Source organism: Melozone crissalis, unplaced genomic scaffold, assembly GCF_028551555.1.
Source record: "Melozone crissalis strain CALT ecotype California unplaced genomic scaffold, PUWL_Pcris_2 ptg000023l_1, whole genome shotgun sequence".
Taxonomy (NCBI): domain Eukaryota; kingdom Metazoa; phylum Chordata; class Aves; order Passeriformes; family Passerellidae; genus Melozone; species Melozone crissalis.
The window spans coordinates 17282487-17295693 of record NW_026535801.1 but is presented as its reverse complement, the minus strand read 5'-3'; the positions used below and the strand labels follow the sequence as shown (position 1 = coordinate 17295693).

Here is a 13207-nt window from a genome sequence, read left to right as displayed (position 1 = left end):
ATCAATACAGGCAGGTTCTAATGCAACAGCACTTATAACAAGTGTTATATAAGTGTATACAATATATAAGTGTTATTGACTAGCTCCTACCTGGCTTCCAGAGTTACAGAATACCAGAGAAAGCTTGGTGACTTTCAGAAAATGGAACAAATAAATAAGAAGGCATTTTTGAATCTCAGGCCTTTTTTTCCTAGTTTTAATAACTTAATGGTGCAGCTTAAATGTAAGCTATATAGTAGCATTTATCTGACTGCTGATGACACTGTTTTCCCTCTACTAATGAAGTTTCCATCTTCTGGAGTCCTCTGAATACAGAGAGTACAGCAAGACCCAGCCTATCCTCATGAACTGACAGATGTTGCTGAAGTGCTAAGGAGAAGGAGTAAGTATGGTCAGAAGAAAAGAGCAGCCCTCTCCCTGCTCTGCCACAGAGGAAACATTTTTCCTGCTTCCAAACAGGCACATTTCCTTCCCTTTTACAACTATGTGATCCCTTCTTTTCCCCACCACTCTCTCAACATTTAAAATCAATAATCTTCAAAGTTGCACAGCAGACCCTAAAAAAAGCAAGTGCTTGAAGCCAGTGGGTACTGCAGTGGAAGAGTAAAGGATTTCCTGAAACACAACTGACCCCATCTGGAGTACTGTTGTCCAGCTCTGTGATTCCCAGTTTAAGAGGGATATGGACCTGTTGGAGCAAAACCAGAGGGGGAACACAAAGATGATCAGAGGGCTGATCAGAGGGATGATCAGAAATACCTCCCTTATGAAGACAGAGAGTTGAGGTTGTTCAGCCTGGAAAACAGAAGGTGCAAGGGACACCTTATCACACCTTGCAGTACCTCAAGGGGCTACAAGAAGGCTGAAGGAGGTACTTTTTAACAAGGGCAAGGAGTGATAGGAAAAGGGGAGATGTTTTTAAACAGCTCTGTCCCACACGACCCTCTCCTCTGATCACCCTTCCTGTAGCAATACTCAGAATGTTTGAGACAAGACATGTTTAGATCTGGTCCTAAGTACCCTGTGTTTCAAGTATGCCTTAATGTTGGTTGGTGTAGAGCTCATCTTCTGCTGCAGAGAGCTTAACATGGCAGCCAGGGACAGAGAACAGGAAGAAAGCACAAGATAGCTAGGAGCTAATCATACAGCACATAAGGGCCATGCCCATCATTAAAACAGACATCCATCAATTTGTGTTAACCACCTTCCCCACTCCGTAAGTCCTAAAGATTTCAAAACAGAAGAAATCCATGGCACAAGGCTCAATTTGTCCAATTGGTCCTTGGGTTGCCTTAGCTGGAATAGTTCATCTGCCTGGTCAGCCACTTCCATCTTTGCTTGGGCCTCTGTGTTCAAAGCCATAGCCTTGTGGCTAAACGCACGAGCTGCTAGGAGCCTGGGGGCTGCTTTCAACCACCATTCTAATCCTTTCTGTTGTTACCAACTTGCCTGCCTTGGCACTGAGAGATCCTTCAGGAAGCTGTTCTTTGTTCTCTTTCATCTTCTTGGTCATTCGCTTGGCTTTGACAGGCTTTGGCTTTTTTTTGCAGAGAGAAGAGTGGAGGAACTCAGTGTCTGTAAATGGGTCACCCTGCCTCAGTTTCCTGCAGAAACAAAAGGGTTACATTGAACCATCAAGTATTCCTTGAATTCATGTATGATTTTAGTCCCTGAAGTCCCTAATTTTAGTGCAGTTCTTCCCCATAAGATGATGAAGTGGTACAGTTTGTTTCTTGTCCAATGGAGTACTTTCTGGTGCAATATAACCAGCTTCACAGAAAGTTCAAACTGGGACACTTTGCAGGGAAAAACACACCCAGAAACATTATATAACTATGAAGCTGTCATTTTAGGAATACATGACTCTGTGCAATAGAGGATGTACTGAATCTACAGCTTCCTAGGGAAAAGATGCTGCTATTTATTTAGGTATATCTGCTAGTGAATATAGATACAGGATGCTCTCAGGGGGAAAGTATTACTCAGGTGTCTAAAATTTTAGTCATCACAGAATGTAAATGAAATCAGGGCTTTTGCTGGGCTGTCTTTAACCTGTCTTTTATCCTTGTGCTACTGCCTCATTGGCACTGGAGTACCACAGATGCAGTCTGCCAAGAGATGTGCTCATTTCAACAAGTAAAATAACATCTTTGGTAGCTTGTTACCAGAAGCTTAAACCATTTTAATCCATTTGTACTGATGCAGAATTTTGGATAACCACACAGTGGTAAAAGAGGAGGGTCACAGAACACAAAGGGTAAGAACTTTGAACAAGCAAAGCAAGAGAAGGCCCAGCCCTGGAGAGTTAGTGTATGAGAGCAGAGCAGGGGTTGCAGCATGGGAACAGTCTTTGGAATGAAGAGTTTAAAGCCCAACCTGCTGATTGATGGCTCTTTGTAGCAGGTTGGCTTCCGTTGCCGCCTAGATGAGCGCCCTGATGCTTCCTCTGAGCTGGACTGAGACACAACCCTGGCATTGTTCAAGTCCTGTAGTGGCCTGGTATCTGCAAAGGGAGACACTCACATGGTTTGATCAAAGTGATTCCAAACTATTTCCAGATATCCTAAAAAATAACAGCTGACAAACAGAAAAGAGTTGCATTAGCAGGTTTCTCTGAACATGCACAGTCTGGAATCTAAGCATATTGCCCCTAAACTCAGGAGACCATTATAATCCAAAAATATCAGACCTGCTCCTCAAAAGTCAGCTCATAAATCAAACTAGGTCCCTCAACGAAAAAAAATCACTAGTACTGATAGTATCATGGGTAGATAGTAGTAGTAGAAAATGATATAAAAACTCTATTTGATAGCTGCAATGCTCAGGAGCTTACAGCCTGGAGAAGACAGCAAGCTTATAGCACACAAACAACCTACCAGCAACCTACTGACTTCCAGCAAGACACAGGACCAGGGCTCATGCACCTTCCCAAGTGGAGACAGCCAAAAGGAGGAGGGCAGGAGAACAAACTTCCTCCCTCTCTACAAAGTACAGCCCACTCCAGTTGTAACAGGCTGTTTGTCAACAGCTACAGAAAGAAAAACCCCACTAGACTACTCTTTTTACAGAGCATCCATTAACAGCAAACTTCCCAAAACTATCAGCTTAACTATTGTAGTACCAGCCCAGGGATGCACCCTCCACATCCTTTTAAAAAACAAACAAACGAACAAAAAATAAACCCACAACCAAAATAATTTAGGTTGAGTCCTGGTTAATTTCCAGTGATGATATCACCTTAGAAGTGCCTTGCAGCACTAACAATTCTGAACCAAAAATTTTCCACCTTGTTGTTGTTTTGTGCCCCAATAGTACTGACTGACCCTAGTAGGCAGGGTCAGCATCAAGTTAGATTTTGAAGTGCTTAAACACTTGATTGTCTAAATTAATAGGTATGCCATGTAGATAACAAGAGTGGTAAAGCAAGACTCAGCACATGCTGCTAGTCTTGTCCCAATATCTACACATGGACAAGTGAACAGAAATTCTTATAGAAATGCTGATAAACTAGAAGCAAATGTAGCCACAGAAAGGACAGGGCAGCACAAGTGGAAGCATAAATGGTGTACTGGAGACTGACCTTTAACTCTGAAAAAAGAGACGAGAGGAAGGAAAATATAAGTACTTGCTGCATGGAGTTTTGCCCTCATCTCCAAACACAGGTAGCTTCCCCATCTTACTACCTACCAGGTTTCTGTGAAGGTGAGCTCCAAGAACTTGACTGGACTTGGTTTCTTTCCCCAGATATTTCCTCTGCAGTCATTTCTTGAAATATCAGGGAGTTTTTCAGCGAAACAGGGGGTTTTGCTGGCATTCTGTTGCCCTCAGTACTTAAGTTCTTGGAAACTGTTACTTCTGTAAGTCTGGAGCTGACAGACAAAACTGCAGAACTGCTCACACGGGAGGATTCAAGACTGTGTGAAAGGTCTGCAAGACTATCTGCAAGAGATATCTCAGGTAGCTGCTCCTCCAGGAAATCACCTGGCTCAGACAGCAGATGGCTAATGCAGGAAAAGTTCCCCATCAGGACAGTCTGCTTCGACACAAGTTCTGTGGAACTCCCAATGAGAACCTTGGCACCATCACTTTTTCTGGCCAGGGAATCAGTCTCTGGAGGCTGAGGGTTGCTCCTCTTCCTCTGAGGCCTGGGTTTGCAAGAGGCTTCTTTCATCAAAGCATTCATGTTGTGGTCACCTTCACCTTGCCCATTTCCTTGAAGGTCCCCTGTCTGGTTTTTATTGCTCTTTTGATTGCTCTTAACAGGTCTGGGGATTTTGCTCACTTTGCTCCCAGGAACAGACCTGGGAGGTAGATTTTCACTCCCTTCAGATTCTGTCTGGAAACAACCCGAATTTCCTGCAAGATCCAAAGGACGGACAATATACGTTTCCCTGCGCTGTTTTACATTACCTGGCAAATCCTTTGTGCTCCCATTAGCTTCTCCTTGAACATCTATGCAGGGCCTAAAAACATGAACTTCATTTCTCTGATCACAATTGCTATTCCTGGCAGTATCCTTCCTGATTGTTTGACTTCTTTTAGGCCGTTCTTCAGCCTTGGACTCTGGTATTATCACAATGTTTGGTAGATATTCCTCATCAGAATCATCCCTTTGCACAAGTACTCTAGTTTTTCTGTTGGCTTTCTGTCTGATGCTCTTTCTGCTCACACGTGAGAATTTTGTAGAATTCTCTATACTGAAATCTCCTGAGGGAACTTCATGACTTGAGAAGGTATGAACTGGGGGTTTTAGCAAGCTCTCCATACTTTGCATCTCAAAGATGGTTCCCTTCTTAACCTGCTGCATCGAGTCAGCACTTTCCAGACTCTGCAGCTGTGCTGGATTCACCACATGTGTACTTCCAAAGCCTTGGACTCCATCAGGAGAGTGGGAATGGTGCTCCACACCACAGTCTCTATTCCTCCTGTCAAAAGCCCCCTCACACACCTTCTGCCCCACCTCACAGACTTCAGTCTCACTAGAACATGTTGCAACTTCTGGCTGAAGAAGCTTTGCATTTTGAGCATACTCTTCACCTTGAGATCTCTTGGGACTACTTTCTGCATTGTTTTTAATTGCAGTTGTTTTCTTTTTTCCTGTTCTTGCTTTTTTAACAGTCTCTTTCGCTCTGGTTTTACACTTACCTTTGCTTTTAACCTTTACAGGAACAAACTCAGGGACTTGGCTACAGCTAGGGTCCGTTTCAACACCACACCCCATTTCTTTTGTCTGTGGCTGCTCACAAAAGGTGTCTTTACCCACAGTGTTTCTATGAGAAACAACAGCAGTTGGAGCAGGTGAAGCCAGGGGGCTGGGAGATGGCAGCTGTTGCTGTGTGTTGTTCTTGCTGCAGCTGCTGTTGTCCTGTGCAGTACCACCCCAGGCTGCCTGAGTGGAACTGACATGTGGGAAGATATCCAGAGCAGAAGATGGAGTGCTTGTGGCAAACAGGGTGGAACGCTTTCTCCTCTGAGTAACATGCCCTTGTGAGAGACGATCAAATAAATGTTTTGCCATCTCATCAGCCTCATATGAAAGAGTATGACTTTCCAAGGCAAGAGTTGGCAAATTGTTGGGATTTTGTTCAGTGCTGCACAAGACCTCTGTTGGAAAGAAAAAAATCATGTTTAAGGCTGAGAAATGCAGCAGGCAAATGCCAACTTTCTCCCTACCAGCAAAAACCTTGCTCCATACACTGCCACAAATCCAGAGCATAAAAAAGCATGATTTTGAGACAGAGACTCCCTCAACTTACTGTGTACCAGATTTGCTTAGCTGGCTTCTCTCTGAACAGAGGGGCAGCCCAAATCAAGATCCCCTAACCAGACACAATATTAGGATAATATTATGTCTGGTTAGGGGATCTTGATTTGTATAAGTGTTATCATTTGTATGGCAAATCCACAAGAAACAGTGGTGCACCTAGTCAGATTCTGCACTTTCAGACATCTCCAAAAGTCTTATGTAAGTTCAGTGCCTATTACTCAAAAAGCCTGATTTTGAGCTTGATCTACTGCAAACAGACCACATATCCCTCTGAAGACTCTGATTCTGGGATATACATAACTCCAGCAAGAGCAGCCCCAGTGGAGCATGTAGTTAATACCAGTTCAATAATTAGGAGCTACTGGAGTTGTGGTTGAGAGCTAACTGGAGCTATGGCATTTACACATTTCTGAGCACAGACACAAAGTCATACCAGAAGAACAACAAGAGATGCAAATTTACCTCCAAATATGTGAGAGTCATGAAAAGTCCCCTCTGTTGCCATTGCTTCAATCACCTTCTTGCCATTCTCTTCCTGGTGGAACTGAGGTATCTCATCATGCTGTGGTGGCAAAGTATCTTTGGAGGCAACAGGCACAATTTTCAGGGCCTCATTAGAAGCAGGTCTCTGAAGTTGTCCTGAGGATATTTGTAGCGCTGTGGAGCTGCCAGCTTGCTGCTTTGCATCATGCAGCTTGGAAATGGGCACTCTCATCGGTATCTGTGTAACTCTGGTGAGAAGGAAGAGCAGAATGGATCATGTTTCTCACACATGACAGGCCCCAGAATCCAGCAGACTAACTACAGGCCACGTGTGGCAGCTCCAAGGACTGCCCTGTCTTCAGAGACTACACAGAGAAGAAACAGGACTTCAAATATACTTTAAGAGATCATGCTCTGACCATCTTTCCAGAAAGCTTACCTCATACAAGGAGGTGACTAGTAAGCATTTATATGTAACAAACATCAAAGTAGCCAGCTATGGCACTCACTCGCTCAATCAAATCTTGCTGTACTCAGCAGCTACACAGAGAAAACTGCCTAAAAGTAACACAGTCTCAGAGAAAGGAGGTAAAAAGACTCGTTTTTGCATAGACTCAGCATTAGTAGAAACAAGAAAAGAAGTGGCAAAAAAAAGACAGAATAAAGGAAAGCATCAAGCAGTGGAGGTTCAGAGAAGCTATCTCATATGAAACTGGCAACTAGGCACACACATAAAACACAAGAAGTTTAGCATATAGGAATTCAGGACAAGCTTGGTGGTATCATTTTAAAGCCCACCTCAGAAGCTGACCATCTACAATATCATCAGCCCAGCTATCTTCAGTCATGATGCTCTTCTGGTCACTGGACAAGGATGAAGACTTTATATGGAACTGGAAAGAAGAGAAATAGGAGAGTGACTTAAAGTTCCTGAAATCCCTTGTGCAGCCTCCTGCAAAGAAACAGCAGAAGCTCAGTTTCTCTAGAAAGTATGTAAAGTATTGCCAGTAACCCTCTCACGTTATGGAATAAATTATGGAACAAATTGCAGCAGAATGAAGTTAAACTAGTTCACATAATCTGAGACTAGGAAGCAGAAGTATTTTCCCATTCACCCATGAGACAGGACACAGAGAAAGCGTCTTATTCCCTATCCCAAGTTGCCATGTCAATACTTTAAAAAAGAAATTGAAAAGAAGACACAACCTGTCAGAACAGAAAAGCCTACTGCCCAATATAGCAAATAATCCAGAGGAAAACAGTTTAAAACTGTAGTTTTCCTACACAAAGAGTTACCCTGGAAATCCTTAACACCAAACTGGCCAGCACGTAGCCAGCATAACTCAAGCAAGCAAAGAAAAACAGGTGAAGCATCCAACACTGAAATGAGCAGGCCACACAAAGCAAAAGACAGAAAAAGACAGCCCCCTTCCCCGAATCAGTGTGCTCAGGTTTCCCATGGTTTACCTCAGAGAGCTCGGCCATCTTAACTGCAGCCATAAGATTGTCCATTTTTTTCAACATACTATTCTGTATTGAGGTAATAAAGAGAGAGAAGCCATAAAGCTATTACATCAAAACATCTCTTCCAACAAGGATGCTACTAGCCAGAGGCATGTTCTGGGGAGAACACAGCTTGAAAACAAAAATAAGCAAATGAATGGCAATCTTTTCGATATGTTGAGAATCCAGACATTCAACAGTAACAGCTCAATCCTCCCACAGCTGAGATGCTAGTGCAGCTCACCTTACCTCCCACCCCTCCCCATGGCAGCCACGGTGAGTGCCTCACCAGGAAGGAGAGCCTGTGCCGCAGCACAGCGTTCTGGAAGTGGCACTGCTTCACCTCCTTCTGTAGGGTGGTCTTCTCCTGGGTGAGCCGCTGTGCGTTGGCTTTCTCTGCATTGAGGGCCAGAGCCAGTGCTTTATTGTTCTGCTTTAGGGAGACTTTCATAGTGGAGGAGTTGTCTGTGAGAGACAGAGCAGTATCACACATCATCAGTGTCCAAGGGCTTACCCACACTTCTCCCATCACCGTAATTCTCTCTCTTCCCTAGACCAGCCTTCCTCACATTCAGATCTCTACAACTCAATAGCCCCCTCACAAAATTAGCAGTATCCTTCCATAATAACATGCAACTTCAGATACCCTCTCCATCCTCAGTGGGTCACAATCAGGCACCAAGCTACTGCTTCAATTCTTAAAGAATGATGGCATGGTTGAAGTGTTAAGTTTAAAAATATACGCTCCTTGCTTTGAATAAGTCACCAACAGGTAAGTCCTCATCATCATCCAAGAAATGGGAGAAAAAGCTGTTTTCCTCTATAGTTGCCCTTGAGTAAATTTGGACCCCTGTTTCCCAATTTCAAAACAATTAAATAAAAGTAATGGAAATATCTGAGTTTTTAAAGGTAGTCCAAATTATGTCCTGTTCTATCCTTGCATTACTTCCCCCATAAAAACAAGCCAGTTGGCCTAGATAACACAGAGGATCGCATATACACTAAAATACTTCGCACACCTTTGGGCACTTTGCGTGGCACTTGACACTCCTCTGCAGGGCACTGAATTCACTCAGAACCCGCGGGCAGAGAAGCAGCTGAGAAGCAGCACACGAGCTCAGGTAAGGGACTGCCGCCCACTCCCGATGCCACGGCCAAAGGCCCAGTTATAAGCCGGCATAGCAGCCAGCATATGTCCACGCCGCTGCGCAAAATATACTCACTGATGATCTTCGTTTTGATTTTCGATGCAAGCGAGGCATTCAACTTCGCAGTCCTCAAGGGACCCTTTTTCTTCTCCCGCATCCGCTCCCTCACGTCGTTCAGACTGAAGAAAGACATATCGGCGGCCTCCCGCGCTGCCATCGCTGCAGAGAGCGACACCGAGCAGGGTCAGCACCCGTATTTCCCTTCCGCAAGCCCTCACTGGCCAAGGCTCGCACTTTCCCCAAGAAACGGCGCCGCGGCCCGGCCCGGCCCCGCGCGGACCCCGGCGGAGGAGGACGAGGGCGAAGAGGAAGCCCGGCCCGCCAAGCGACTTTCGAATGCCGCGGCCGGCCCGCCCCTCGCCCCGCCCCCGGGCCGGCGGCGGAGAGCGGCGCCTCCTCTGCGTCTCCTCTGCGCCCCGCGCCCCCCGGAGCCGGATGAACTCTCTCTGCTGCCCAGGGCCGCCGCCGGGGCGGGCGGGGCTCCCTGTGCCGCCCGGGGCCGCCGCCGGGGCCGGATGAACTGCCTGTGCCGCCCGGGGCCGTCGCCGGGGCCGTCGGGGCTCCCCCGGCCGCACGGGGATGCTGCGGCCCCGCTGCCCTTCCCGCTTGGAGCGGCCAACGCTGAGGCGCTGCTGCCGCCACCGGCCCCGGCCCCACAGAGATAACCCGCTTCTTTGGAGTGCCTCAAAGAAGGCCGAGGGTTCTTCTGAAGGACATACGCCACCCAAAAATTGGAGTTTGTAGTTTTCAGCCGTGACAAAGACAGTTAAACGTGACCGTTAAAAGGAACTGTTTTTATTCCTACGCACTTCACACTTCTGCCCAAGTTAATACATTGATTTCCAGACACCCTTGAATTTGCCTTCAAGAAGTTGACATTATGTGTGCTGAATATTTTAAGGAGATGACACATACAGGAAAAGCAGACAAATATTTTGAAAATCAATTTACAGTGGAGGTACCATGGGAGTAAAGCTTCTGAAAACATGTCTGTTTTCCCAAAATGGGTTCTTTTACCTGGTGCTCAAGAGGCCCATCCCCACAGAGAGGTGAGGTATTTGATTTGTACAATTCTGCACAGAAAAGAGTGCTGGGTGTCAAATCCACTAAAACAGCATGACTACCAAAAACCATCACTATTCATACATTTTAGTAAACAAAGGCATTAATATTCATTGGCTACAAGTTACATAGTTCTCTGATTAATTAGAATTCTATCTACTATTATAGTCTATGTGCTCAGTCTCCCTTCTTTTGAGTTGGTGAGTTTTGTGGTCGCAATCTCCCCTTGCCAGAATTACCTTCTACCAACTTGGGGCTGACTTCAGCCCAGTTACTGAGTGGGTTTTGTTAGTTTCTTCCTTATCTTGGGAGTTCTGCCAAATGTCCTTGCGGTTTGCAAATTCTGCATTCTTTGTTTCCACTATCACTAGTACATCCTTCTCCCAAACTTTGTTAACGTCCTTCTGGAGCTGAGATTATTGAAACATTTCAAGCTCTAAAGCTTAGCAAGGCAGTTCTACTGATAAGTAATTTATGTTTCTAAAACCTGAACATCATACCTCTGCCACAGACAAAGGTAGCCCTTTGCAAGAGTCCTAAACCCTACTCCTATTTTATGAGGTATTTGTTAATACATAGCAGATGAGCATTAGATAATGGCAATTGTTGAATATATTTATTAATTCCAACCTAATTAAGTAGCAGATTGACAAAACACTCTCCATACCTATCCTGAAAATTAGATGTGCAATGGGTAACAATTCTGCAGGCACACAGAACTGCAGCTTTGTTTCTTGCTCTAGGGAGACAGACTGCCATTAAATGCTAGTGCTATGGGTATGGGAATAAGATGTAAGTGTCCTCTAAGGTACACTGTATGATCCATGTGTGACAAATTCCACAGTTTGGGGGCCTAAATTTTCTCTTCTAAGTTTATTAAGAATACTGGTCAGTAAATTAAATTAACAGTTGGCTTCTTAAAATCAGAGACCCTTTCCCACACAGCTCTATTGAAACAGTGTAAATCTTTGCCAGGAGATGTTGCTGGTGTCATTTCTAAAAATTTCAATTTCACTTATTCTGAAAGTGATTGGACAAATTTGGAGAAGTTAAAAACAAGCAAGAGCTATTAATGGCCAAGGCAACACTTTTTGCTCAAGAAGGTCCTGAATTGGAGAACAGAGAAATACACTGACACAGCTTGATGCCTGCTGGCACAGCTCCCCCATCTCTTCCATGGGCATCCACTAGTGAATGTTATTTATTTTTACTGGGCAAGAGAACAAACACAGTGGCTTTCCCCACCTTGAAATGATACAGAAGCATTTCTTACTTTGGGGGAAATGGCAGGGATGAGCTCACCCAAGGACTAGGGACCAGACTCATTTCAGGAAAGTCCCTTTCTTCATCAGGGTATCACTTTTAAGGCCACATAACAGGAGAGGGGTTGGGTTAGCAGGACGTTGGGTCAGTCCTGGCACGGCTGTGTTCACTTTGTGAAGGTCACTTTTCCCTCTTGCCTGGCCATAGCAGCAGATAGGCCCTGGGTGGGTGTTAACTGGGGGAGTTATGCCTGGCAGGCAGTAGATCTGTGTTTCTCAGAGCAAACAAGCAGCAGCTCTATTTTTGATATGTTTGCCACGATGCCTGCATGGAGAACGCTCTCTGAAATCAAATCCAACTTAATTACAAGCTCCTCAGCTGGGATGAAAAGTGGGGAAGTGCTAAGCTTGGTGCTCCTTTTGCCATAGAATAAGTGAGAAAGGCAAATGAAAGAACAGAGAAAGCACAGCACAAATTCTATAAATGCTAAGTAGATTTCTTCCTGGAGAACATCTGTGTCTCATGTTAATACATTTCCTTGTATGTTTTCTTAGACCATCACAAAGAGAGACAACATTATGATCATGTCTCATAAACTGATTCCTATTTTTTACTAGGAGATAATTTATTAACAGAAGTACATTTCCAAGGAGGGGAATGGCTTTTTCATTCAGAACTACAGCCTGCAAACCTCCCTTATCTACAAAACCCCACAGCCTCTCAGTGACTTGCTAGCCATCATGATAGATTGGCTACCATCAGCAATCCCATGAAAGATGAGCCTGCATCCATTGGAAGGACAACAGTGGCGTTTAGAACTGCATGTTGGGATTTCTTGACTGTTAAAATTTCTCCCAATACTGTAAGCAGAAACATAACATTGATGAAAGAACAAGTAGCCAGGATCCTTGCTATATGCCACAAACACTGCAAATGGAACCCTAGATGGGCTCTGGGGAGGTATCAGTTCTAGTTTTTCATTGTTCCATTTGGTAGAATTCTGAAACAGTAGTAGAAGTTGGTAGCTTCATTTACAAGTAATTAGATCCACCAGAAAACTCAGTGAATAGTCTCTGCCTCCCTTATTAGCAAGTCTGCTAGGTTTCCAACCAACCGCTAGAGGCTCAGCAGCAAAACTCAATGCCTGGAAGTGTATTAGCATCATCTAGCTTGAAAATGATAATGCAAGCTGGAGGTTTAACCTCTTCTCTGTGGTGGTTTTGATTTGCTGCTTTTTTTCCTTTTAATTTCTCTCAGCTTAGCAGTATTGTTTCTAAGCAACATGAGAAAGCAGCCATCCTGCAAGAAGCCATAGCCTGATTTCCCTGGCACACAAACTGAGGCAGAGACAAGAAAGAGGGAATTCCTCTTCAGAAGTACCCCAAGTCAGAGAGGCTCCAAACCCGGATCCTGAGGCCTGTAGCAAGAGCTGACACAGGTAGAGCATGATTTCTTCTGTGCATTTATGAGAGAGAGAATACAAGGGCAATATTCATTAACAGCTGTGTGTATCATGGAACAGAGGAGTAGAGCATGCACTTCAATGTTACAATGAATTGGTGGGCCAAGTGCTGGCTTTTTTCTTTGCTGTAATTTCATCTCTTATATCCTGTCTTCTTCACAGTCCATCCCCTCTTTCTACCATATAGATCTGATTAATAGACACACAGTAGGGAGAGGGAGCCAATGCTAAGAAACTGGGAAGTGGCAGCAGGTCAATAGATGGCATTATATGAGAGAATATACATCACTGATGGGGATGCAGGCAAGCTGCAAGCTGATGCTTAAGGTTGATGCTCATCTTAAATGGGCTCATTCTGTCTGTTTCCCATTTCTAAACTCTTTACAAGGGTGAAGTACTTTCAGTACTGTGTATGTTGTATTCTTTCTTAATTAATTTTTTCTCAGCTCCTATTTTAAT

General features: G+C 44.5%; 2 protein-coding genes across 2 annotated transcripts; both read right to left on the bottom strand.

The window, feature by feature from the left end:
• Positions 1-1365: 1365 nt before the first annotated feature.
• Positions 1366-3882, bottom strand: LOC128938311 (shugoshin 1-like). The gene is made up of 3 exons (XM_054278490.1): positions 3688-3882; positions 2377-2503; positions 1366-1604 (listed from the first exon to the last, which is right to left on the bottom strand). Exons 1-3 carry the CDS (start codon positions 3812-3814, stop codon positions 1373-1375), a joined length of 486 nt encoding a protein of 161 aa, XP_054134465.1. The 5' UTR covers positions 3815-3882; the 3' UTR covers positions 1366-1372.
• A 1655-nt stretch (positions 3883-5537) lies between these two features.
• SGO2 (shugoshin 2) lies at positions 5538-9134 on the bottom strand. Its single transcript, XM_054278295.1, is given in 7 exon segments — positions 5538-5604; positions 6230-6323; positions 6326-6498; positions 7049-7143; positions 7718-7780; positions 8043-8218; positions 8977-9134. Coding segments are annotated over 6 exon segments (696 nt in total). The 5' UTR covers positions 9119-9134; the 3' UTR covers positions 5538-5604; positions 6230-6276.
• Between the last annotated feature and the right edge of the window lie 4073 nt (positions 9135-13207).